This window comes from Idiotropiscis lumnitzeri, chromosome 13, assembly GCF_059441095.1.
Source record: "Idiotropiscis lumnitzeri isolate Australia: NSW breed Sydney's pygmy pipehorse chromosome 13, RoL_Ilum_1.0, whole genome shotgun sequence".
Classification (NCBI taxonomy): domain Eukaryota; kingdom Metazoa; phylum Chordata; class Actinopteri; order Syngnathiformes; family Syngnathidae; genus Idiotropiscis; species Idiotropiscis lumnitzeri.
This window is the reverse complement of record NC_142403.1, coordinates 9,779,115-9,803,367: the sequence shown is the minus strand read 5'-3', so window position 1 is coordinate 9,803,367 and position 24,253 is coordinate 9,779,115. Positions and strand designations below refer to the sequence as shown.

The following is a 24,253-nucleotide window of genomic DNA, read 5'->3' as shown; positions in this document are numbered from 1 at the left end:
GTGCACTGTTGTGTTTAGGCATAACATTGCCCTCATGTTTTCCTGTCAATGATTGGCTCATCTAATGCATGAAGTTCACAAAAGTATTTAACATGACAACCAAAAATCAATTTCAGCTTCATTCTGAACTTGCAGCTATATATTATCCTTGAATCTTCTCGTGAAAAAAAACACAAACAAAAAAAAAAACATGAATTACCCCCAACCCCAAAACAAAACAAAACAAGAAACTGTTTTTATCATGTGATTGAAGCTTGCATCCATAAGCTAGACCATCATTAAAAAATCATTTCTGTTTTCGTCACAGGCCAGCTGGGACCTTGTGATGACAGATTGCAATTTATAGAAAATAGCGAGGGTACAACAAGCATAAAATTCAAAATTTGCATTAAATAAATAATTTCACTGTGATTATGCATGCCAGAAACAAGACACCTTGGTTGACCTTCTACTTCTGCGATCAAATGTGATAATCACGTTGCTTGATAGGCCCCACCCACATTTCAAAAACATTGTTTGGTTCATTTAGTCTTAATTATCCATGTGTGTTTATAAGTGCCCTGTGATTGGCTGGCAGCTACTCCATGACGTCCTCAAAAGTCAGTTGAGGACAAGCGCGATAGAAAATGGATGAATGGCTTTTGTTGCATAATCAGGCACGGCTTTTTGATTTTTTTTAGCCTCCCGGGTTTAAAGTAAGGCTAGAGTGATTCATAGATATATTTTCATTTTCTTTTTTTTGTTTATGCTTAAGAGGCTTCTACTGGAGCTACGCCGATTTCTGACTGTGCTATAGCGCCCTCTAGGCCCAGAGTAGCGCCAATACTTGACATGATAGCATAAAATAAAATACTGTACTTTAGTCCGAATGAAGCGAAAATTCGGACTATTTTCGAACTGTCCAGCAGATGGAGGCAAATGATAGTTTGCCATCAGTGGGGCGGCCTTGGTCAAGGTGAGCTAATTTGACTCTAAAAAGGCTTATTTTAAAATCAAACACACCTTTGACAATTAAACACAAAAAATATAAATACTATATACTATACATCCCCAATTGTTTGAGGAGCTTAGGTTAAAAAGTCAATAAAATTATTAGTTAGTGAGAATGAAGTGAATAAATACTTGATCACATTAAAATAAACAAAAACGGATCCTAGTAAATACAACGCAAATTCTGGAACGTGCCTGGGGGTGAGGCAAAAAGAGTAAATGGAAAAAAAATTCCAGGATTAAAAAGAAATCACAAAAACAATCAGTTTTTAATTGCAGAATATTGAAACTATATATTACTATTCGATACAAACTTCAACATGGAACAATACATGTGATATAATTCAAAATATAGATATTTGAAAGAACAATTTAATAATTGTCAACTTGCACTGAATCTTCAGTTATCATATAAATTGCTGCACATCATTTAAAAGTCGAAACAAATTAAATTTCACTAAATAAATATATATATATATATATATATATATATATATATATATATATATATATATATATATATATATATATATATATATATATATATATTGTTGCATACATCCTTATGTGTTTCCAAAATTAAAGCAAACCACATGTACAATTTATTACAATTTATTTCACAAAACATACAGTATTAACTGCAGGCATGGGATGAGATCCCGAAAATGAAATAGAAACCTTGAAGATCGCATGACCTGTCATATACAGCTAATTATTTGCATAATGTGACACTCAGTTGTTGGCTACATTCGAGTTTGTCAACAACATGCAAACAAATACAATTCAATATGTTCACCTATCCAATCAACACATTTCTTAGTGAAGCTTCCAGTGGTGTTGAACTGCATCACAACATACTGGGGTGGTGTTCAAACGAATAAAATAAATACTAGCTCAGTATGATGCAGTGCATTTCTACACCACCAACAAATCAATACCTTTAAAGTAACATTGTTTCGAAAAGTAACAAGATCATAGTGTTAGGCTAAGACAGTAGCAGGTATAATTCCAGTTGATATTTGTAAGAAAAACACTTTTAGGCCATACATATAAAACATATCACCATATCAAATGAAAAACAGTTACTACATCGGTAAGTGCCTTGAAACCGAATGTTGGTACCAAGGCCCCCTTGTACTTGTACAGGTGCACAAATGATCGATCAGAGCGTACACTCAAACACTGCAAATGTGAATGAATGTCTCGCCCTCAAAGCCAGTCACCATGTTGCACACTACACTACTTATTTGACGTCTGACCATGAATATTTGATCAGTAATAACCCAGTTTTGATTCATAAAAGCTGCCTTGTGATAGATGAAGTCCAGTTAAATCACTGTACAACACACACTGTCCACTGAAGAGAGTTTATAGAGCAAGGGTCGTTCTTGTCGAGAGCAATGACTCCCAACTACTGGTTTCAGGAAATGAAATTATTCAATCTCACATAATTGGGTCATTTTTTTTCTTTGTTAATATATGTGAGCGACATAGTGAAAGGCAGAACAATTGAAAAAATTGATACTTTATTTTGGGGTGAACACATAGGACTGTGAATAGCATCACGTTATGTGTCAAATGTTGCCCAATTGGCATCCATTGCAGCCTGTTCATTCTGGAAGGGAGATTCCCCCATCTGTGGTCCATTTCTCAAGGTTTCTCACTTTTCCCCAAATGGGGTTTTGAGTTTTTCCTTGCCCTCCTGGGGGTTAAGATCAGGGGATGTCAATTGTGCGTATGTAAAGCCCTTTGAGACTGTCTGTGATTACGGGCTATACAAATAAATTTGACTTGACTGCAAGCTTCCTGTATTTTATTGTTGGTCATAATTGGAGAGCCAAAAAGGTTGAAAACCACTGCAATCTGTTGCCATTTATACAACATCACTATGATGATCAACTGTGATTATTTCATTTTCTATATTTTTGGCGATATTTTTGTTTGGTGGTGTGCAGTGAGATTTGTCTAATTGTAAATTGGCCTTGGCTGGTCTAATGCACCTGAACCTCGTGTGGTAACAGCCGACAGCCGCTGCTGACGTGTGTGAGGACTTTCTCCTTGAGCTGGGCCACTTGCTCTCTGAGAACGTTGGCCGTAGAAGCCAAGTCGGTGTTTTGGTTCTTCAGCGTCGTCACCTTGATCTCTAGCCTAGAGATCCGCTCCAGTTTGCGTCTGCGACACTTGGAAGCGGCGATCCGATTCCGGAGCCTCTTTCTGTCGGCCTTGATCCGCTCTTGTGAGTCCATGTCGACGGGAGACAGCGGCGGGCTGTCCCCGAAGCTCTGCACGTCCGGTACCGTCTGAGGCTCCTCCTTAGGCGGCTGCACTCGGCTGGAGATCTCCGGCTCCGCCGAAGGCGCACCGCCGAAGTTGTGCGGTGGAGGGAGCGGGGGTGGCGGTGGGAAAGGCACCGTGTCCGTGGAGTAGTTGACGGTGGTTCCCAAAGGCCCGCTGCTGTAACTGTTGAGATTCGTGTAAACGGGCAGCTCCAGTTGTGTTGTAACGGGGGCGATGTTGATGGTGGTGCCCAGATCCAAAGAGCTGTTCGCCGGCACTTGGTTCTGCTTGTGCAGATCCTCCAACGCCTTGACGAAGCCCTCGGCGAATTCCTGCTCGTCAGTCACTGGCTTCGGGAACAGGAAGTGGGAGCCGCTGCTTGTAGTGGTGACCATCCCGTTGGACTGGATGATCAGCCTCTCCAAGTCAGGCGAGGACAGTTTGAGCAGCCCCATGTCCGATGAGCCCAGGATGCCGTCAACGTCGCGAAGGTGCGGCTTCATGTCTGCGTCGGTCAGACTCAAGTTAATATCCTTCTTCATCATTCTTTCGGAATCTTCCTCTTTCACATTTAGCGCTGTGCCCTGGCCATAACCTGACAGTCTAGCCTCGGGGCTAAAACAGTTGTGATCACTGCCGCTGCTGGCAGCTGGATGCGAGCAATGCTGGCGCGCCAACGCCGCCTGGAGCTTTTCAATGCAGCCAAGTTGGGTTATGTCACAGCAGCGCATGCGCAGTATCAGTCTAACGCAGCCTGCCTCCATTCTATTTCAACGAGTTCGTCCAGAGATAGGAGAAAGGTAATCGTCTCACTCTGCTTTGTTTTTAAGTGGTTTACAGCTGTTACATAACTCTGAATCAAATTTTATTTATGTTTGTATAATTTTGATGAACTGGTAACTGATATATATATATATATATATATATATATATATATATATATATATATATATATATATATATATATATATATATATATATATATATATATATATATATATATATATATATTTATTTATTTATTTATTTATTTATTTTTTTTAATTATTTTTTTTATTTTCTTTTACATTAAAACATATTTCAAAGCACTCTACTACCACGCCACATTTCACTGTACACATGGTGCTCTGTCATCGGCGCAATGGTTGAGAATGACTGTGATGTATCACTTGCAATCGTTGCCTATTTATGGTATGATATTATACCATATAGTGAGTCCACTTCAATCATAGGGCAGAGTTGTTGACAAAATATCGGAAAAATGTCCTCAAACATCCTAGCTCCTGGATGTTTTTTCTACATTAGGGTTTTATTAAAACCTAAACAAACACAAATGATTCTACAACAACGGCCTTCAAAACTAAATTGTGGCTCGAGAACTATACTTGTAATGCAATCCTAATAACGTACTTTATAGTTCGCTCAGCAAAATGTATTTTCGCTTTTTGTTCAAAGCAAGTAGTCTGAGCCACTGTTTTATTCATGATGATGCCTCTGGCCATTAAAGAGTTACCAGATGACATCTGTGCGTCACAAGTAGGCGCTATCCACGTCTGCAAAGCAATGTGCGGGTGGATAATATGGAGGAGCCTCTGATGTCAAGTTTCAATGGAAATGTGGCAGAAATGAAACTTGTTCATTTCTGAGTGCTGTTGGTGAAGCTTGTGGGGGCTTAACCAATATAGGAAATGTGGGGGAGTTTCGGCCTATGTTTAACATTTGCACGTTTCACATGTTAAGACATTATCATAGAGTTGCTCACTTGTGTATCTGTCCAAATTTGCAATTTTAATCAACGATAAAAGAGTCTGTCACACCACCACAACGTCCACACAACTCCAGGGAGAAAAGGATAGGTCAAGGATGAATTCATAAATAAAGATAGGAGGAACGGAATATTGAGAGAAACATTAGATTCAGCTCTATAAATACTGTATGTTGTACATCTTGGTAGACTTTGTGCACATTGATAAAAATAGACCTTCATCCTGCGGGAAGTGATGACGTATGCAGCATGTCTGCATCAGCAACCGCAAGTCGCTTTCATTCTCATACTGCAAGAGGGCTGGAGGATAAAGAGTGTGTGTGTAGGGGGGCCGCATCAGAGGTTACCAAGGCAACACGTGGAGTGTGACGCAGGTAAGAGGAGCAGAAAGGAAAGAAGATGATGATTGGCTGGCAACTGCAAAAATAGAAGAGGCGGATAGTGTGGCATGGTATTGAGATATTGAAATGAACCCTCCTACATGAAAATCATAAACACATGCATGCACGCAGACAGACACATATAGATATTTAAAAATACTGTTGTTGTTTTTTTTTACCTCAGAATGAACCATTAAATGTGAACACATCATCAGTTACATTATAAATATATTTTCTCAAAATTACATTAAAATGCTACTCAGCTACACTGTGCAAGAGATGACACAGAATCATAAATAAAATATAGTTTCTAACATTATGTTATGTAAGCTACCTCTGCCACCTTTGTCAATGGGGCGGGCAGTGGTGGTGTGCTGGATGATATTTAACATATCAAAAAATCAACAGCACGCGTCGGTGTTCGAAGCACTCCAAAAAGTCTTCTAATTTTTATCCCCAGATTGACCCCCTTATTCATGGTACATATGTGATTTATATGAAATTATGATCCACTTATCTTCTTCTTGGGTTAGGGTCATTGGTGTGGTTATGTAACAATGGTTTTAGGACTATTTTTTTTTTTATAATTTTCTCTACGACAGAGAACACGCACATAGTTGCAGCTCAGAAACCGCAAATTCATTTATTTGTATTATTTATAATATGCATTTTTTTCATTTGTTTTGTTTATCTGTGGCTACACAAATTTCAGACAGGGCCATAGCCACCCCCTCCCCCCTAGCCCACATGTAGCACCATCCCTGGCTGTTCATCAGTTTTGTGCCATCCTTGAATAGTACTTTTAACATGAGAGCCAACAGTAATGGGAAGAAAAAACAGTTTGTTTTCTCTTTGTTGTTGAATGACTATTTTCATATATGCATTAAAAATGTATTGCTGAATGCTGAAAATGTGAACTAAAAAAATGCATTTTTGACATGCAACTGTATATATTTGATAATGCGGTGTTGGTGCATTTTATTATGACAATGTGCCTGCTTAAAATGAGTGCAAAACTTTAAACAAAAGCTCTTTATTTGCATGTTCTCATGTACATACATTATTACACTTCTGTAATGACAAATAAAAGAAACAACCATTGTAGCACATGAGACTTAACAGAATGAAAATCTTTTCATATTTTTTTTCAATCACAAATCTTCACCCAAGTGCTTGAACTAAAGTGTTCATGACCAAGGGCAGCCAGTCAACTGCTCCACCTGCTGTGAAACACGCACAGCAGATCAATTATTGTACAATAGACCAAAAAAAAAACTAAAAAGGGGGAAAAAGGACATGCTAATTAAGTTGCAGCTCTGTGCTATAAAACTACACTCGAAGAGGCAAGCTGATAACATACAACAAGAAATCAAAAAGTTTTTTTTCCAGTGCATCACATGACAGAAAACTGTTATGTCTAGGAAGAAACTAAACATGTTGCCAGTACAATTTAACAATAAAAATTCTGGCAGGTGGGGGTGACATACTGAAATAAGGTTACAATAAAAATAAAAAATAAAAAGGTTAATCACCCCCCCCTCAAAAAAAAAACAAGTTATCCATCACGTTTCAGCTTGACTATTTGAGTGTTGGTTATATATTGGCGTCGTGAGGAAGAGGCTTTTGGGTGTGTCGCTGATGAGGTATCATGTCAGTGCTGGTTCTTCATCCCTTGTGGTTTGCCTGCCTTCTTATCCACCTGCTGCTGACCTCGCCCAGGGCCGCTCATTCCTCTGCCTCGACCCCCAAACACACCTAGCGGGAAAAGAGACAGCGAGGGAGAATGTTGGATTCATAAAATAATCAAGTATGACAAAAATAATGCAATTTTCAAAACAACACGAGTAATAACATTACAATGCCCATAATTAATTTAACACCAGATTTCAAACATAATTATTTGAGACCTCAATCTTTCTGGATACACGGTTCAAACAAAATGAAGTGACTCTGAATTTAGCAACTTTTTCACAATGCACGTCTTTCTCAACTGACACTCATCTTTTTAGGGTTTAAAAAAAGAGAGACGGTACAACATACTGAATGAGGAGCCTCAAAACACAATCAGGTTTGCACATTTCACATCACAAGGAGTCCTTATGCTAAATCACCCAACGTGCTGGAATGAGTGGCCAGCTCTTACTTTTTGCGATGTTTGGGTCCTGTCAGATTTGGAAGCCTCACACAGTGTGCGGCGACACTTAAAGAAAGACCTACAGGTATCGGCCGATCAGATGACAGTGATGTCCCGGCCCTCCTCAGTATGTGTTATAGAACCAAGTTGGACGAGGTCCTGAGGAACACTTCTATTGTAACTCCACAGCCGTGAAAAAGTGTCATGGGAAAGTGACCACAAAGGGCAGTTTCAGTTCAGAACCGGTACAATGGAAAAAGGGTTTAAGATTATGCTCAGTTCTCAGAAAGTAAGAACAAAGGGTCGTCCTACCGCTTCCACTCTATTCAGTGTGTCAGCAGTATAGATTGTATAGTATGTAGTAGCAGTATCAACAATTTATTTTAGTGCAGTTATATTTTTCAGGCATCTCTGAAATTGTACTAAAAGGGAATGGCTAACAAATCAAGTACAAAGGTCTCGAGACTGCACACTACACTACATCCAAGTGAAATCTGGCTAGCAAAAAGCGGGAATTGCAAAGCTCACCTCGACCCGCTCCTCCTCTTCCTTTGCCCTGCTGTTTATTCTGCTGGGCACCTCCCCGCCCACGACCCTTCGACACCACCTCCTCCTTCACCATGTCAATAATCTCGTCTGGGATTCGTAAATACTTGATGGTGCTTCCTCGGATGTAACACTCTGGCATCCGCCAAAACTTGTCACCATCCTGAGAGACAAGTCAAGTGTGTTTATGTTTTTTTAAGTGTCTTACACAGTGTACAAAAGTTTGAAAATGTATTCATAACCCGAGAACTTTTTCACACTTGGTGCATTTGGTTGAGATTTTTTTTGTGATCGACACAATGTAGAACATATTCAAGAAGTGGAACGAAAATTATGTTTTCAAATTTGTATTTGTAATTTTATATTTAAATCCCTGTACTCTGATTGTCTTTAGAAGTTCCTAATTTAAAAAAATACATAGTCACCATTGACATGTGTATGTCACAGGAATTATTAGGAAAATATTATTTTGTAAAAAATAAGACATAGTTATGGTTTAAAATTGTGAAACAAATGCATGTTTCCTTTAGAATATGAAGGGAGTAGAATTGACAAGCCATTTCGCAATAAACAGCTGACAGCAATCACACAAAAGAAAGATTTAGCCATACCCGAGAGGTGCAAATGACTTCTCTCAAATTGATGTTCATCCAGTTGTCACAGCTGACCAGGTGGCCGTTGTAGGTTTCACCATTTTTCAGCTCCACCAGCTGTTGAGAAAAAAAAAAATGACAAACCAATTGGTGATGCTCTTTGTTTCCTCATTAAACAAAAAATAAATGCAGGAGTGAAGCTTTCACAGAAAACCAAAGAAGTAAAGTGTAGTTTCACTGCTGTGTTAATGCACATTAGCACACAGGAATCAATTCATCCTCACCATTGGATGATTCTGGGCAGTCTTCAGCAGAGACAAAGGAAGCTGTAAAACGAAGAAAAAAAAAACTTTACCTAAGTTTCATGGGTAACTTTACCTAAGTTTCATGGGTACATATTACAAACATTGCTTTCCTACGTAACAGTATTTGATTTCAGTAATATAAAACAGGTGCTCTGGTCGACTCAACAATCAGTTTTTTAGCGTATGTATCCAAACATAATGAGCATCTGAAACAGGACGAAAATTTGCAGCTCTACGTAAAACATTCAACCATTTACTCTTCAGAACAAGAAACCCGAACGAAACGTTTACACTACGTTTTGACTACAACAAACTAGCTAGCCACCGAGCAATGTGTGTCGTTGCTATGTTCCTGCCGCGATTACCTTCTTAACATGCAAACTAACCACCTTTTTTACCGTTAAGATCGCATCACATTTCACATAAAAACACAATAGGTAACGTACCATTGTGATAGTATATGTTTAAGATTTTTAATCCGACTTCAGACGTAATAGCACACGATTTGTATTCGCCTTCTTCTCCGCAATTGTTAAAGGCGGATTATGACTACAATGTAAAATGCTGCCCTCTACAGTCTCAAATGGGCAGTACAACTTGACTTCAGGACGAGGGTGGTGGGCGAACCTTTGCGCTCAAGGAATATCACGTTTGACTTTTCAAAATGGACACATGGGTCAGGTCATTCAAAGATTAGGTTAAAATAATGACATAATACATACATGCTATTCATCTTAACATTTGCTCCCCATCTGCGAACTGCAAAACATTTGCAACAAGAGTGAATACAATTCTGCACCTCCCGTACGTAACATGCCAACGTGAAGGGAGCTATGGTGTTATGTCTGGATAAGATTTTTAATCGTTATTTATGATTGCATAATTGTTAATATTTTATTAATTATGTATATGTTTAACCCTCTTCGGGACTATGGTCACCACAACGGACCCTTATTCGAATTTACTCCCTCATATATGAACGACCTCCCTAAAATCCAGATGTAGGTTAATACGATTTATGATAACCCATGAAAAAAAGCATGAAAGGGTTATGTTTTGTTTGTGTACATGACGTTAATCAGTTTGTTGTATATGTATTTATTTGATTGCAAAAGATAAACTGTTCTCAATTGCCTAACTTGAAATAATAAAGACTGAATGAATGAACGAATGCACGGATGAGTAAATAAATGACCAACACATACGTTACATTCTCTTATTCGGTTTTTCAATAATAGTGCTAATATCATTATATATATGAAAATTGTAAACAAAACAAAGCTTTTTTTTCCTGGGTTGTGATGAATTTATTAGAATTAGAATTAGAAATCCCTTTATTGCATATATGCAATTTCTATGGAGAAAATAGATATGACGAAGCGTTTTTCTTGCAGGATCATGGATGAAGTAATTAAAGATCAGTAACGACTGTAGTCTGATATTTCGGTATATTTGACTTGACACGTTTCAGCTGCCATAGCCGTGGTTACGTCTCTGATGACGTCATCACGTCTCCTTCTCGCCCTGGATGTTTGGTCGTCGGCGGTCTGTGGTTGTTGTTGGCCCTTTGCTTGCACAGAGAGGGGGTCAACGGGGGAGACTTTATGGTCTTGCAGCACAACACAACCCACATAGAACACCGAAACACTCGACGTCTCGCGACGGGAAATGGACAACAGTAAACGGACTGTGGTCGTTACAGGTGTGTCCGTATTTGTTTCTTTTTGCTCCCCTTTTATCGAGTCTCGCGGAAAGCTAGTCCAAGGGTGGAAGTAGTGAAAAAGTTGGTTGTTTGGTTGGTTGATGACAGCTGCTCGAACACTAATGGCGTCGGCCTGTTTTTGCTCCACTCGGCTGCCTTTGCAGACTGCAGAAAGTACCAATTCAACACCGCGGAACTGCATGCTTATGGATTTAGTGGAATGTCGTTTGTTTGTTTTTGCATGTTGTGCTACAATGCTAAATAACAAAATTGAACTAATTTGCAAGAGACTGGTCGAATTATTTGATGTGCAATGAAAAACAAGCGACAACGAAGTTTTATGATAATACACTTGTTATTACACTAAACTTAACTATTCTGCAACATGCACAACTCGTATGGTGGCATACATGTTTAAAACCGAAAATACGTCATCCAAGTTTTGATTATTATGCTCAACTCAACTTTATTTATGGAGGACTGGTAAAAAAAAACAACAACCGCGGCTGGAACAATAAATCCCAATTAGTGTTTTAGTACTGCTACTACTACGACTATTACTACAATTGCTATTCCAACTAATTATCCTGTCGTACTTCTACTTCTACTATAAATATTGTGCTGAATCTTCTAGTAGATGAGAGAGAAACATGATTTAATTCTCCATTGACTGATGATCAGTTTGAGGGTGTGCATGACGTCACTCGCAATGGCTGCAAGCTATGAATGTAAACAAACAACTGTGATTTCGAACGGCTGTTGATTTTTACGTTGACGAGTAACACACACAAAAAGGAAGGGTTTGGATCCCATGTCTCGTTTACCCCCCTCTCTTGCTTAAATTGACTACTTCAGCTGTGGTTTGAGTCCTTTTCCATATCTTGTTCAGGATGCATTCTTCGCTGAGGGCACACCGAATGGTTTCATGTATATGTTTTGCAAATGCGAAGTGAAATCTAACAGGAACTTGATACCGGTAATTTGTTGACAAATCTCGACGATATCACAAACAGCAGCAAACCAGAATGAATTAAGAGCGGTGGCTTCCATGCAATAACTGGGACAAACTACAAAGGTGTTGCTGCCTTATTTATTAAAAAACCCGATCATAAATCTCATTGTGTCCAAAGCATTACCTATGATTGCGTATGCACGTTTTGTGCACAAATTGGTGAATACGCACGGTTAATAAACGTGGCCCATGGAGAGTATGTCGAGAAGTGTCTTGCTGCCATACAACATTAGACGACTGATATTTTTTAAAAAGAATATGTAAGGCTTTGACAATTTTTTTTCTATCACATACAGTTGTTCTTTTTACAGAACAATCACAGCAGGAGGTTTATTTATTGTGAAAACGTACGTTTATAAGTTTAATACTTGCACAAAAGAGAACATTGAATATTCAGATAATATGAAGCACTTTATCAAGAGAGTTTGTTGATGTATAAATAAATAAAAAGAACCATCTTATTCTGGTAATAAGGTAGTAAGTTGGCGTATAAAATGAGAACAAGTTTGTTGTTTGTCTGTTAAGAGAACTCTCTTGTTCAAATATCAATGGTTTTTTTTCCATTTTGGGATCAGTAAAACCAAATTGGTTTTAAAATGAAATCCAGTGAAAAAAAATAAAATTGTTTCTCATTATCAGTTACCTTAATTAGTACAGTTTTTTTTTTTTGAAATGCCATTTTTACTGTATAAAAATAAGGTATCAAAATTGCCTTTATCATATTGAATCGTATCGTTCAAAAAAAGCAATCTATTGCTTTGTGTTGTATCACAAGTATTGGTACGTATCAAATCTGTCATAAAACGTTCATTACCATACAGTATATTGGCGTTGGTTTAAAAGAGTCTTTGAGCTCATAGTAAAGCAATGATCTGACACTTGAATCACATTTCGTGGTTCTGCGACTGCTTTGCACCTCTCAAAAGCAAATCACGAGTTTTACCTTGCAATTACAGTCGGCTCCTTTCCCCGAAGAGAACCAATTTCAACCTGCATCTGTATTGCTTATCAATAGAGCAACAAGCACGCGTGATAGGACATCATAATGTTAAATGTGAGGAGAAGTAGCACGGGTAGTGACTTGACTCCGTTTCCAGACACAAAGGCGGCCCAGCTGATGCTAGATGTATAGGATGCCTGGGAACGGCCTCCTCACAATAGCTTGCCGGCTGGCAACTAGCGACCCCTCGCTCAGCTCCTATTCAGCAGCCTGTCAGACAGACTGAGCCTCCCTCCACCCAACCCCCAGGGACCGGCTGACCCTTGGAGGGATGGTGGAGGGGTCTTGGCTATAGATCCCAATATAAACAAGGCTGTGTGAGGGAATAGCTCTCGTCTGTCGCCGCTGGTTTTGCAGGTCACGGAAAATTGGGTAGGTAGATAGATAAATACGTAGTGACTGTTTTTCGGGCAGGGGGTGTTAACGCCCTTATGTTGGTCACTTGAACGTAGCAAATAAAGATACAATCCGTAATTCGACCTAAACTTGCAGTCAAGTGGAAATATACTTTTACAAATACATTGGAACCTCCAAAGTTTTTGAATTTCCAAACTAAAGTTCCCATTCAACGGGTCGACTGAAAATTTGAATAAGAGATGGCTTCAACACATTTCAAATGCTGACTTAAAAAAAAATATTTTTTTCAAGCATATCGAGTTTTTGCTACATTTTATTTAGTTATTTTTTGTTCTTAAGTTTCACCCATAAAAAGCTTGCACAATACAGATTTTACCATGTTTTGTAATTTATAGGTGTGGCATTTCACAGGAAAATTAGACCTGTTGCCGAACCTAACCCTTACTAACCCTAACTCCACATTTCTCTCCAAGCCATTGTTGGCGGCAGCACAAAAACACATGAAAATAATAGAATGAGCAAAACACACTCGTGGACTCAGTTCTTTTTTTATCTGAGCTCACCGTGTTGAGCTTGACTCCACTATGTCAGTGAAGATTAGCCACAGACTTTCTTTTTACGTCGCCCACATAGAAATTGAACTCCTCCATAAACCGAAGACCCTAATTACAATTTCGGTGAATAAAACAAATATAATGCTATGTGTTCAGTGATTGTATTTCAAGAGAAACCAGACTAATTCCAAATTGCGACACAATGAAAGCGGACAATATTTTGTATTCATACTACTGAAGTAACAGTCAATATTTTGCAGGTTTTGGGCCATTCGGAGAGCATACAGTCAATGCCAGCTGGGTTGCGGTCCAGGTGAGTTGAACCACTATTAATCCACCCATCCATTATCTTAGCCGCTTCTCCTCACAAGGGTCACAGGCATGTTGCAGCCTATCCCAGCTGACTTCGGGCAGTAGGCGGGGTACACCCTGGACTGGTTGCCAGCTAATCGCAGAGCATTATTAATCCACAATGTTAATTTAGATGCGCAAAATGTACAACACCGCACATATTTTTTGCTAGAAATATGAGGCTTACATTATTTGTTTCATTTGTAACAATTGGTCCGCGTGTAATATTCAGAGAGCTTTTAAGGAGTTGAAGATTATACTGTGTGTTGTACACAATGCGACGTTCGACAATTGCATCAAACCTACCCACCACAGTGAGTATACAGCAGTGGATCGCAGGTGTCCTGAGGTCCTGCTGGAGCTACTAAATGTGTTTCTGCGTGAGTGTGTGTGTGTTTCAGGGTGTCTAGACAAACTTGATAAGGATATTAAAGGCAAACAAAGGGCAGCTTTGTGGCAGGGTCACAGACGTGGTCAAACGAGCCTTCTTTTGGGGCCGTGGGGGTCAGTGTCCAGGGCTATTTGTCCTGCAACGAGCTGAGGGGAGGAGTTGCTGCGTCGTCTGTGAATTTGTCACACATTTGTCTTGTTGGTTGCTTTTTACATTTTTTTTAATGTATTGATTTTAAAGTAATTTTGTCATATTTCAGTTTTACTTCCAAACATTGTGTTTGATGCCCACCATAATTGCTCCATCACTTTTACTGAATTTGTAAAATGTGGCCATCAGCCATGCGCACATTTAGCTGTTAGAATAGAAGTGGGAGAAATAATTGTCGTAAAGTATCCTGAACGGATTAAGGCATAAAATTGATTTTTAAAAATTGTTGTATGCCTTTTTCTTTTCCTTTTTTTTCATGATACAGGAATGTATTATTACTATATATTAAGCTCTTATTTATACGCGGTCTCACAGGCAACCACAAAAATCCAGCCACACCATGTCTGAGAATGGAGCAAAAGCATGTCGGCCTCTGCAGATGATGATTTAGTATTCTGTGCTGAAAATATACAGCAGGGGTCCCCAATCCTGTTCCTCGAGGTCGGCTGTCCTGGCCGCTTTCCCCTATCTCCCCGCTACAACACACCTGATACAAATAATCAGGATTGCAATCTAGCTTCTGTAGACCTTATTGATTTTCCGATTATTTGTATCAGATGTGTTGCAGCAGGGAGAGATGGAAAACAGGACAGTGAGCCTCGCGGGATAGGATTGGAGACCCCTGATATACAGTAATAGCCACTGTTTGGTTTGCCAAACTCTAGAGTACCCGCACAATAATTTCTAATACATTAATAAAGGCGGCATAGGTGTAGCCAAAGGTGAGCACAGCTGCTCCTCGTAACTCCTCTCGTTAGCGCAATAGATTCAATATGGAAGTCTGTTGAACCGGATAAACTAGAAAATATTTGGACGTGAGTCGGGTTTGGTCTGCTTGTGGCTGTGGCTCGAAGGCAAGTGACCACCTTGCACCTCAGTGACATTGCATCACAAAGGCAAATGATGAGAAATCTTTAGACATCTCATGGTTTGTTAAACATAATGGAAGTAAATATGCGTGCTGTGACTAGTCTAGTGTAGGGATTGGAACCCAGGCTTAGTCTGACTGTTTACCAACAACTGCTTTCAAAACATGCAATTGAAAAACATCCGACTAATTATTTTAGTCACACTATCGGCCACCAATCGTGGCAATGTTGATCAAAGCCTTTCATTACCGGTCACAAAAAGCGACCACATGCAGCTCATACTTTGCAGCCTGCAGCCACCGCCTGTGTGCAGTGTAGCGTCCCCTCTCCCTTTCCTTCACACTGCGCAGGTGCTATTCAGCTACAAACTCAAACAAACATGGCTGCCGTGTGGAACTTTTATGGCACTTTAGTTATTTGACTTTTTGCACTCTTTATAGTACTGTTGAGAGTCCTGATTATTTCAATGTGTTAAAGATTGTGTTACTTCCAGATGGTAAATGTAAGTTTTTTTAGTTATCCTTTTGACTGAATTGATTCTGCATTGTGCCAGCAAATGTTTTGTATTTATTCTCTTGAAAATTTTTTTTAAAAAAATCAGGTTTTAAAGCTGCCTATTCCGATCATCCATGAGTGGGACCGGCTGATATCAAAATCAGTCACATGGATTTGGTACAAAAACTAAATTTTCTTAAATAATCTATTAATCTGTTGTTACTTTTTTATTATTATATCTTCATCTGAGTAGAGAAAACATTAGTTACATTTTATTAAATTTGTAGTTATCTTTTATCCATTGAATTTCCTATACAAAACATGTTTTATAAGTGGTTGCAAGATCAGCGGAAAAATGTTACTGTTATGTTATTGTAATTTGATGTAATTTTAAGGAAAAATATTATACTAGGTTATATATTGTTCTTTGGATACAAAGTAAGTAATGTGTATTGTGATCTAAAATTTGATCTTTGCACTATGCACAATCATGTTGTGGATTATCATCATAAGGATATTAACAATGGTAGTTAAATCAACAATGCCCTTTATCATTTGGATTTTTTCATTCTCTCACCCAATAAGACTTGATGAAAAGAATCGAATCGATAAGCAGTATTGTTAACGGAATTGTAATTGCCAAATTTTTATCAATTCCCATCCCTAGTCTAGTGTGTACCATGTCGGCTCCAACTCACTGATAAGCGGTTTAGAAAAAGGATGAATAAATGGAAGTAAATGTGACTGCAGTGAATTTTAAATCATAGAAGCTTAGGTCATCACAAATACTGTTTTAAAATAGGAAGAACTCGTCACACAGCAAGAAAAAAAATAATATTTACAGAGCAAATAAATAGGCATCAATTTGAGATTGCTAATTGACAACTGCATCGAATTGAACCAGCGATAAGTCGTATTCATAAGCAGAAATTTGCCTGGGGGCCGAGCATGCAAACCTGAATGTCATTTTTCTGCCCTGACAGGAGCTGAAGAAGCTTGGGCTCGGCACTGAAGTGGACTTGCAGGTCTACGAGGTCCCTGTGGAGTACCAAACAGTGCAGAGTTTAGTTCCGTCATTATGGAAGAAGTATCATCCCATGGTAAGTGAGAGAATGTTTGAGACCTTGAAATATATTGCCGTTGTAAATTTTGTCAACATGGTAGAAGCAAAAAAAAAAAAAGCTCCCGCCCAGAAAATGTGCAGTAGATTGTATTACTTGAAGAAATTGCCTCTTAGGTGATCTCAAACCTCTTTGACGCAGACCCTTGACAAAATGACTTTTATTTTGAAGTTAGTCCTCGAAAGCAAGTTTTGTGGCAGCTGACTTGACCTCAAACTGAAGCTGGCCTAAAATATTCTTAGCGCGCAAAAGTAATGTGATGTAAGGGCGCAGTGTGCGGGGCAAGCAGGGACCCCAGTTTGGGGTCAGGACACTGTCCTGTCCTATGCTCTGACCCCCACACCGTCTATATGACTTTTGATCTTAAGTATAAAAATAAATAAAAATAGGCTAGGAATAACTGGAAGATTCTTCAATTGGATCTTGAATCTCAAAAAGGAGGTATCGGACAAAGTTGAGTCAATCATTTTTTTTCTTGATCTCCCGAAATGTGTTGAATATGCTTGCACTTTTGGGCCGCTCATGTAGCACCAACAGCTACCCCACGCTTGCTGAGTACACTCAGCAGCGATGATTATCTTCTGGATGTGTGAGGCTTTTTTCCTGCCAGGGTGACCTACTTTTAATGGAATCAAACCATCTTCAACTTGCTAAAGTTTTTAAGGCAAAGCCTGAATTATGACGGGATCACAAATTCTCGGGACATCTTTATATACAGATAAAAGAAGAAGTCAAACAAAATAAAAAAAGAGATCACATTTTGATCCTGAAAGCGAAAATTACTCAATTCTTTTTCTGTGCTGTTTAGCAGAAATTTGTTTTTTGACGGTCAAAAGCTTGAAATTACATCGGTCACCCCTTGTTGGAATTTAAATTGCTTCCTGAGGCCATGCTACTATATTTCACTTGCTGCTGAATCTAAAACTGAAAATCTTGCTTATTCATGTAACTCATTTTTATTAACAAAGTCGAAATGGATAGGCAAACAGTAAATCACCAAAGCAGTTCATCTGTTTTTTTGTTGTTGTTTTTTTAGAAAAGAAATAATAAAAGTCATAATGGCTCATGTTGACTGAAGAACTGCTATAAATGAACATGTTCCAAATATAACTACCCAATATTTCACACTCTCAAATTCCGGTTGCTCATGAACAGTCGCTGTTTTATTACTAGTGGACTTAGACTTTATGTAAAACTTGATCCAAACTGATCGAATATTTGCATCTAATATGTGATAAAACAAAAACATGCATGGTCCTTAAAATCACATGAAATTATGCAACGTGTTACGAATTAACTATGCATTAATTATTGATTTCACACCATGAAGCATACTGAATAATATGTACTATTTTTTTCCATTTCCCAGTTGGTTGTTCATGTTGGAGTATCAGGCATGGCCACCACTGTCACATTAGAGAAGTGTGGCAGAAATCATGGCTACAAGGGCTTGGACAACAGCAGCTTCTGTCCCGATTCACAGTGTTGCATTGTGGGAGGGCCAGACTGCATTGACTCCGTTATTGATATGGAATCAGTCTGCAAGAGGGTGACTGCCTCTGGACTGGGAGTCGCTGTGTCAGTCTCGAAAGATGCTGGAAGGTATTTTTCCACTTTATTTTGTTTGCGTTCAACAGGAATTAGTCAAAGGTACAAGTTCAAGTGGCTGGCTTTAATATTTACAGAGTTCAGCCCAGTTGTGTTTGGACAGTGAGATCATTTTTATCATTTTGCCAATAAACACATGGCATTTTCTGTTAAAGTCTGCAGCCATTGCTATACAGAGTAATCCAAAGAAATTCCAAAGAAATCCATTGTGGGGGTGAATGAAAACAAAATACAAAAAAAAAAAAAAAACTGTCTCGGATATAATATCTAAGCTTAAGTGTCCATTCAACAGTTTAAGTAGAAACTGCTTTCAAATATTGACATTGCTTGAGGACAGAGGGAGTATTTATCAGAATTAAATATATAAGGACCACATACTTCCTAGCCTAGTTTATGACAACATGCAGTCTTAATTTTTTCTGTTGAATCTTGTACTTTATGATATCTTATTTAATAAATCATTTTAAAGAAATCTATAATTGAGACGATCCACTGGGACCTAGCCATGACTACGTGGAGGTCCATTGAAGTAGAGGAAAATGTTTACAATTTCCCCTAAAAAGAAATAAAATGAAAAATGCAGAAATCCCCCGACTTGTCTGATCAGGGGTAGCCACAGCGAGTCACTCGTATGATTTGTTTTGGTCCAGTTTATTACTCTGGATTCCCTTCCTGATGCAACCCACCAAAATTGTCACTATGAACAAAGACAATTGATTCCAATCAAATCAATACAATGCAATTAGTCTCAATTACAAATAGTGTTTGTCGGGTTAAATGATTTGTACTGATAGCGCTTGCTGTGAGAATGCCATTCTACTTGGTAGTAATAGATCACAGACTTCTGCCAAGGTAAAACAAGTCCAAACCATGTCAGTCTGATTTGTTTGAGAAATCACCATGGATCGTGCAAACGGCGACCCCTCATCTTCTCATCACCTTGTTTCTCAAAGCGAGAGGCTTGTCTCACTTGCCTTTTCTTCCAGGTATCTGTGTGACTTCACCTATTACACCTCCCTGTACATGAGCCACGGTCGCTCAGCCTTCATTCACGTGCCTCCTCTTGGGAAGCCGTACAGCGGCGAAGACCTGGGCCGTGCGCTGCAGGCCATCGTCCAGGAGATGCTGGAACTTCTGGGGAACGCCAAGGAGCAGATTCACTGCCAGCAACACTTCCACTAAGTGACCTCTCGATGCCAGCCAGCCTCTCCAGCCACGCAAGACAAATTGCACTCGACCACAAGTAGCCAAGTTCTTTCTTTTATTCTTATCCTGTCTGATATAACAAACGTTTTAGTGTGTAGGACCTTTTCACTATCTGTCCTGGCTTTAGTTTCCTTTTTTTGCCCTTCAATAGTAGAGAAATGTTACGAGATATTCCCACTTCTAAATGATTTAGATCCAAAGCACAAGAAGCTTTGGTGTTCACAAAAACTGTAGTTGCGACAGAGCGTCGCAGATTCTACACAGCATTACTCCAAATGTGGCTACTAGTATTGCACCTTACAGTGTTAGGGTTATTGACATGATTACAGAAGTCACATTTGGTAGCCTTAAATGGGTTGAATTAGGAATTTTTCATCCTTACATTTCAGAATTTTGCCTTATTCATGTTACCAAAGCTTCCAGGCAACTTCTGATGATGTTCTTTTTGTTATTCTCAATCCATAAATCACCACAAGTCAGCAGAATATCAGTGTGAACAATTAAATGAGTATATTCAATGTAGAAACCCTTAGCATAAAACATGCTGTTCCTTTCTGATATTTTTTCCATCTTCTCTAAAAGGGGGAAGTCAACCCAAAAGATTTCGCTACAAGAATATGTTCCATGCGGCCCACTTGTCAAAACACGGCATTCTGCTTTAGATTGCGTTTGCGAAATGTGAGCTAAGTACGAAGTAAAATCCATCTGTTTTTAGCCATCTTAGGGGGGTGGCCATTTTTTTTTTCTTTTTTTTTTTGGGGGGTGGCCATTTTGCCACTTGCTATTCACTTAAAATGACATCACAGTTGCTCAGGGCTCAGCTAATGACCAATCATGGCTCAGCTTTAGAAAATAGGTGAGCCGTGATTGGTCGTTACCTGAGCCGCGAACAACTGTGATGTCATTTTCAGTCGACAAAGGTGACAAAATGGCTGCCCCCTGAGATGGCTAAAAACGGATGGATTTTGCTGCATCACTTATATTCCGCAAAGGCAATATTAATCAGAGTGTCGTATTTAGACAAGTGAAGGCACATAGAACTTATTATTGTCAGGAATTGTTTTGAGTTGACCCGTTTAAGTCTATCTTTGCTATTTCACATTTGATGTTGAATTGTTTCTGGACTCTTTTTCTTTATAAGAAGTTGTGAATTTACCTTCTTTTACAAAGGTGATTTAAAAATGGGAACGGGTTGGTTCCAGCTCACATTCCCTAAGTTCGTGGCCCATTTCTGACCGGCAGCCAATAATTCAGCCCCCTGAGATCTGATCAAAGGTTGTGCAATATGATGTTAACAGATCTCCTCCAGTTCTGTTGATTTACTAGGCTGCACAATTATTTGAAAACTCATTGTGTGTTTGATGTCAAACAAATAATACTATAGAGACTGTAGTTTTGCGGCACGTTTGCCTCACAGTTCTGAAGTTTCTGGTGTGGAGTTTGCTTGGTTCATTGGCGACTCTAAATTGCATGTCGGTATGAATGTGAATGGTTGCTTGTCTATATGTGCCCTGCGGATGGCTGGCGACCAGTTCCGGGTGGACGCCTCCTATTGTCAATTTTAACTGCGAGAGGTATTAAGCTCACCCGTGAAAATGGATGAGTGCTACAGCAAATTAACGGATGTAGAAAATATTCAGATTATAATACTCAGACTTAAACAAAATTGCAACGATGAACACTGAAATCGATGACCTTTTCTCCTTCTTTCATTCGATAGTCTGTAAAAACAGTTGCCAATATTTTTTTTCCTACCAGTACAATGTTTTTTTCCCCCTTGCCCAAATTGCGCAGCCTGGAACCATATTTCTTGTTTAAAGCTTTCAAAGGTCATTTATCGCTGCTCAAGTTACATAACAATCCACGGGACATTGTGTCAAGTCAGATTTGGGCCGGAAATTATGGTTTCTGTAGCACTTTCTTGTTTTTCCACTCTTAGTTCATCGCTATTACGATACGTTGCTGAACATAAAGGAGTGCACCCCGACATATTCAATGCGTTCTTCTCAATATTTACTAGGGCATACTATGCTAAAAATCGCTGCTCTTAGGTTAGAGCAAAAAAAAAAGAATAAAAAAATCTAACGAGGGGTTAGATTTTATCCGAGGGTTTTGTGTAATCATCATCAAAATTATGAAAATTGTTCATGTTCTTTGAGAAAGCTTCCTTTTCAAGATGGCATACTCCTTTATATTTAGTACTTGATGTAGCTTTACAGATCAGTTGTTAAAAAGTATTTACTGTTGCATTTTTGAGTTATTTTTCTCAATAATATTAACATATGTAGGAAATCCCCTAACTTTACGTTGGTGCCACTTCCAGGTTTAAATGTGATTCTATTTCTATGGCTTTTTTTATTTTTAAGCTGTCTTCTATTTGACCATGTACAACAGCCTTTCCCTGACGACAGCGGTTCATCAGCATGACATCGAACTATTATTTTCTTCCAGAGTTGTAGCTGTGTATAGTTTTTACAACCGAAACGCCCCAAATTGATATGTATGTGGAAAAGCTGAAACTGTGGAGTAAATTGTTCTGGCTAGAAAACTAACTGCCTTGAGAACATATGCATACCCAAACACTCAACTCCTCACAAACTTGAGTGTATTTTGTTGAGATTATGTCTGAGACCAACGCAAAGTAGAACATAATTATCATCATTCTAAGAACGAAAGAAAGTCATAGTCTTCAGCAAGCTGCTTAGAGTTGATGGGAAGATGGATGCGGCGCAATGAAGAGCAACCTTGGAAGAAAATCTGGTGCAGGTTGCAAAACACTTGAGATTTGGGAAGGAAATTCATTTTCCAGCGAGAAGAAATGACCCTTAACATAAAAACTGAGAGCAATTGTCATGTGTTAGAGTGGCCCAGTCAAAGTCCAGACCTACATGCCACTGAGCGTCTGTTAAAAATGATGTTCCGAGATGCTCTCTTTACAATCTGGCTGAGCTTCTTTGCAAAGAAAAAAAAGGTCTATATGTTGCTGAAAGAGACCCCCAAAAACTTGCTGTGTTAATTGCAGAGAAAGGTGGCGCTGTAAAGTATATTAATGCACACCACATTTTAAAATGTGTATTTGTCTAAAATTTTGCAAACTGCATCATTTTTGTTCCTCTTTACAATTATGAGCTACTTTGTGTCGATCATATGAAATCTCGTTTAAAAAGACAAAACAGAAGTTTGTGGTCTTAAGGTGACAAAATGTGAAATAAAATCAAGGGGGAGGAATGCTTTTTTTTAAGGCATTGTTAGAGTTGTATCATGCTTTTCATTTTCAGTTCAGCTTAACGTGAGTTAGGCCAGTTTTTATTTTCATGCCAATACGTAGCAACCAGTAACCTGAGGCAGAACTTGTACAGTACTTAACACGTTTATTAAACCACAAGCCACACTTTAGTTATGGCACTGCTGCTTTCAATTAACAGCACTGGTAATTAACAAAATCCACATTTTTGTTTCTGTGAAACCAGTGTGTAGAAGATGCACCCAAAGTGAACTTTTTAATCCTGAAATGCAATTCTAGTGATGAAAAAATACAATGCAAAATTGCTCCTTGATTAGAATGTGAAATTACAGTTATTCCCGAAGGAAAACAAAAATTGGGCCGTTGGAATGCTGTGGTTGATTTTCAATCTCATATTTAAAATGGCTTATTCTGCTTCAAAGTCGTAAAATGTTAAGGACTCGCTGAAATCGAAAGAGTCCACATTAAACCACTATACCTGTATGGTGCTGGATGTTCCGTTCTCATTTTGATGACAGGTGGCCTAATACATTCGTTAAGCACTGTACACAACTATAGTCTGTAAAATGTTGGAATTGCTGATCGAGCAAGCTTTCAGAGTTGGTAGGTGCTAATGTTTAACGGGGTGTGGCATTGTGAGCGCAAGTATGTGAATGGGTCGTGCTGTGCCTAATAGCTGCTCACAAATGTATAGCTAGTTTGTTTCAAGTGACATCTAGCCCTTTTAACTCATGTGCCTTGCTGTTATTTATTTTTCTTTGGATAAAGGCCTTAAATGTTGGGTGGCCGGTCAGTTCAAAGATATATTTGGATATATTCCAGGCAAATGTGTGGCTACCTCAAAACTATTTTTTAATCTCAATGTGGGCGCAACATTATGACTGTGAGTTATTGTAAGTACTGTACCTCTGTATGGGAACATCCCATGAAAGGCCTGTTCTCTGCTTCTGACATTATCAAAGCACTGTTACAATAAGTAAGATTGGCTTTATAAGAGGAAAGGCTTTTAAATAAAGATAATTGAGATGTTAACGAATTGATGTGTGTCACATTTTATTATAACATTTTGCAACTGTTATCTTATGAATCAGGTGTTATAATTGGACAAAGGGAAATTATTCCATTCCATATCCGTCATGTATA

At 38.7% G+C, this 24,253-nt stretch overlaps 3 protein-coding genes across 3 annotated transcripts; 1 reads left to right on the top strand and 2 right to left on the bottom strand.

Annotated features, from left to right (window-relative positions):
* Positions 1–1,240: 1,240 nt before the first annotated feature.
* On the bottom strand, positions 1,241–3,986 carry LOC148324259 (transcription factor JunD-like). Its single transcript, XM_088313563.1, has one exon. The coding sequence runs from the start codon at positions 3,810–3,812 to the stop codon at positions 2,982–2,984; it is 831 nt and encodes a 276-aa protein (XP_088169689.1). The 5' UTR covers positions 3,813–3,986; the 3' UTR covers positions 1,241–2,981.
* Positions 3,987–6,429: 2,443 nt separating this feature from the next.
* On the bottom strand, positions 6,430–9,591 carry lsm4 (LSM4 homolog, U6 small nuclear RNA and mRNA degradation associated). The gene is made up of 5 exons (XM_088313856.1): positions 9,437–9,591; positions 8,970–9,011; positions 8,704–8,802; positions 8,075–8,255; positions 6,430–7,167 (listed from the first exon to the last, which is right to left on the bottom strand). Exons 1-5 carry the CDS (start codon positions 9,437–9,439, stop codon positions 7,064–7,066), a joined length of 429 nt encoding a protein of 142 aa, XP_088169982.1. The 5' UTR covers positions 9,440–9,591; the 3' UTR covers positions 6,430–7,063.
* Positions 9,592–10,503: 912 nt separating this feature from the next.
* LOC148324257 (pyroglutamyl-peptidase 1-like) lies at positions 10,504–20,599 on the top strand. Its single transcript, XM_088313855.1, has 5 exons — positions 10,504–10,692; positions 13,876–13,928; positions 16,915–17,031; positions 18,422–18,654; positions 19,647–20,599. The coding sequence occupies exons 1-5, from the start codon at positions 10,659–10,661 to the stop codon at positions 19,840–19,842; spliced, it is 633 nt and encodes a 210-aa protein (XP_088169981.1). The 5' UTR covers positions 10,504–10,658; the 3' UTR covers positions 19,843–20,599.
* Positions 20,600–24,253: the final 3,654 nt, after the last annotated feature.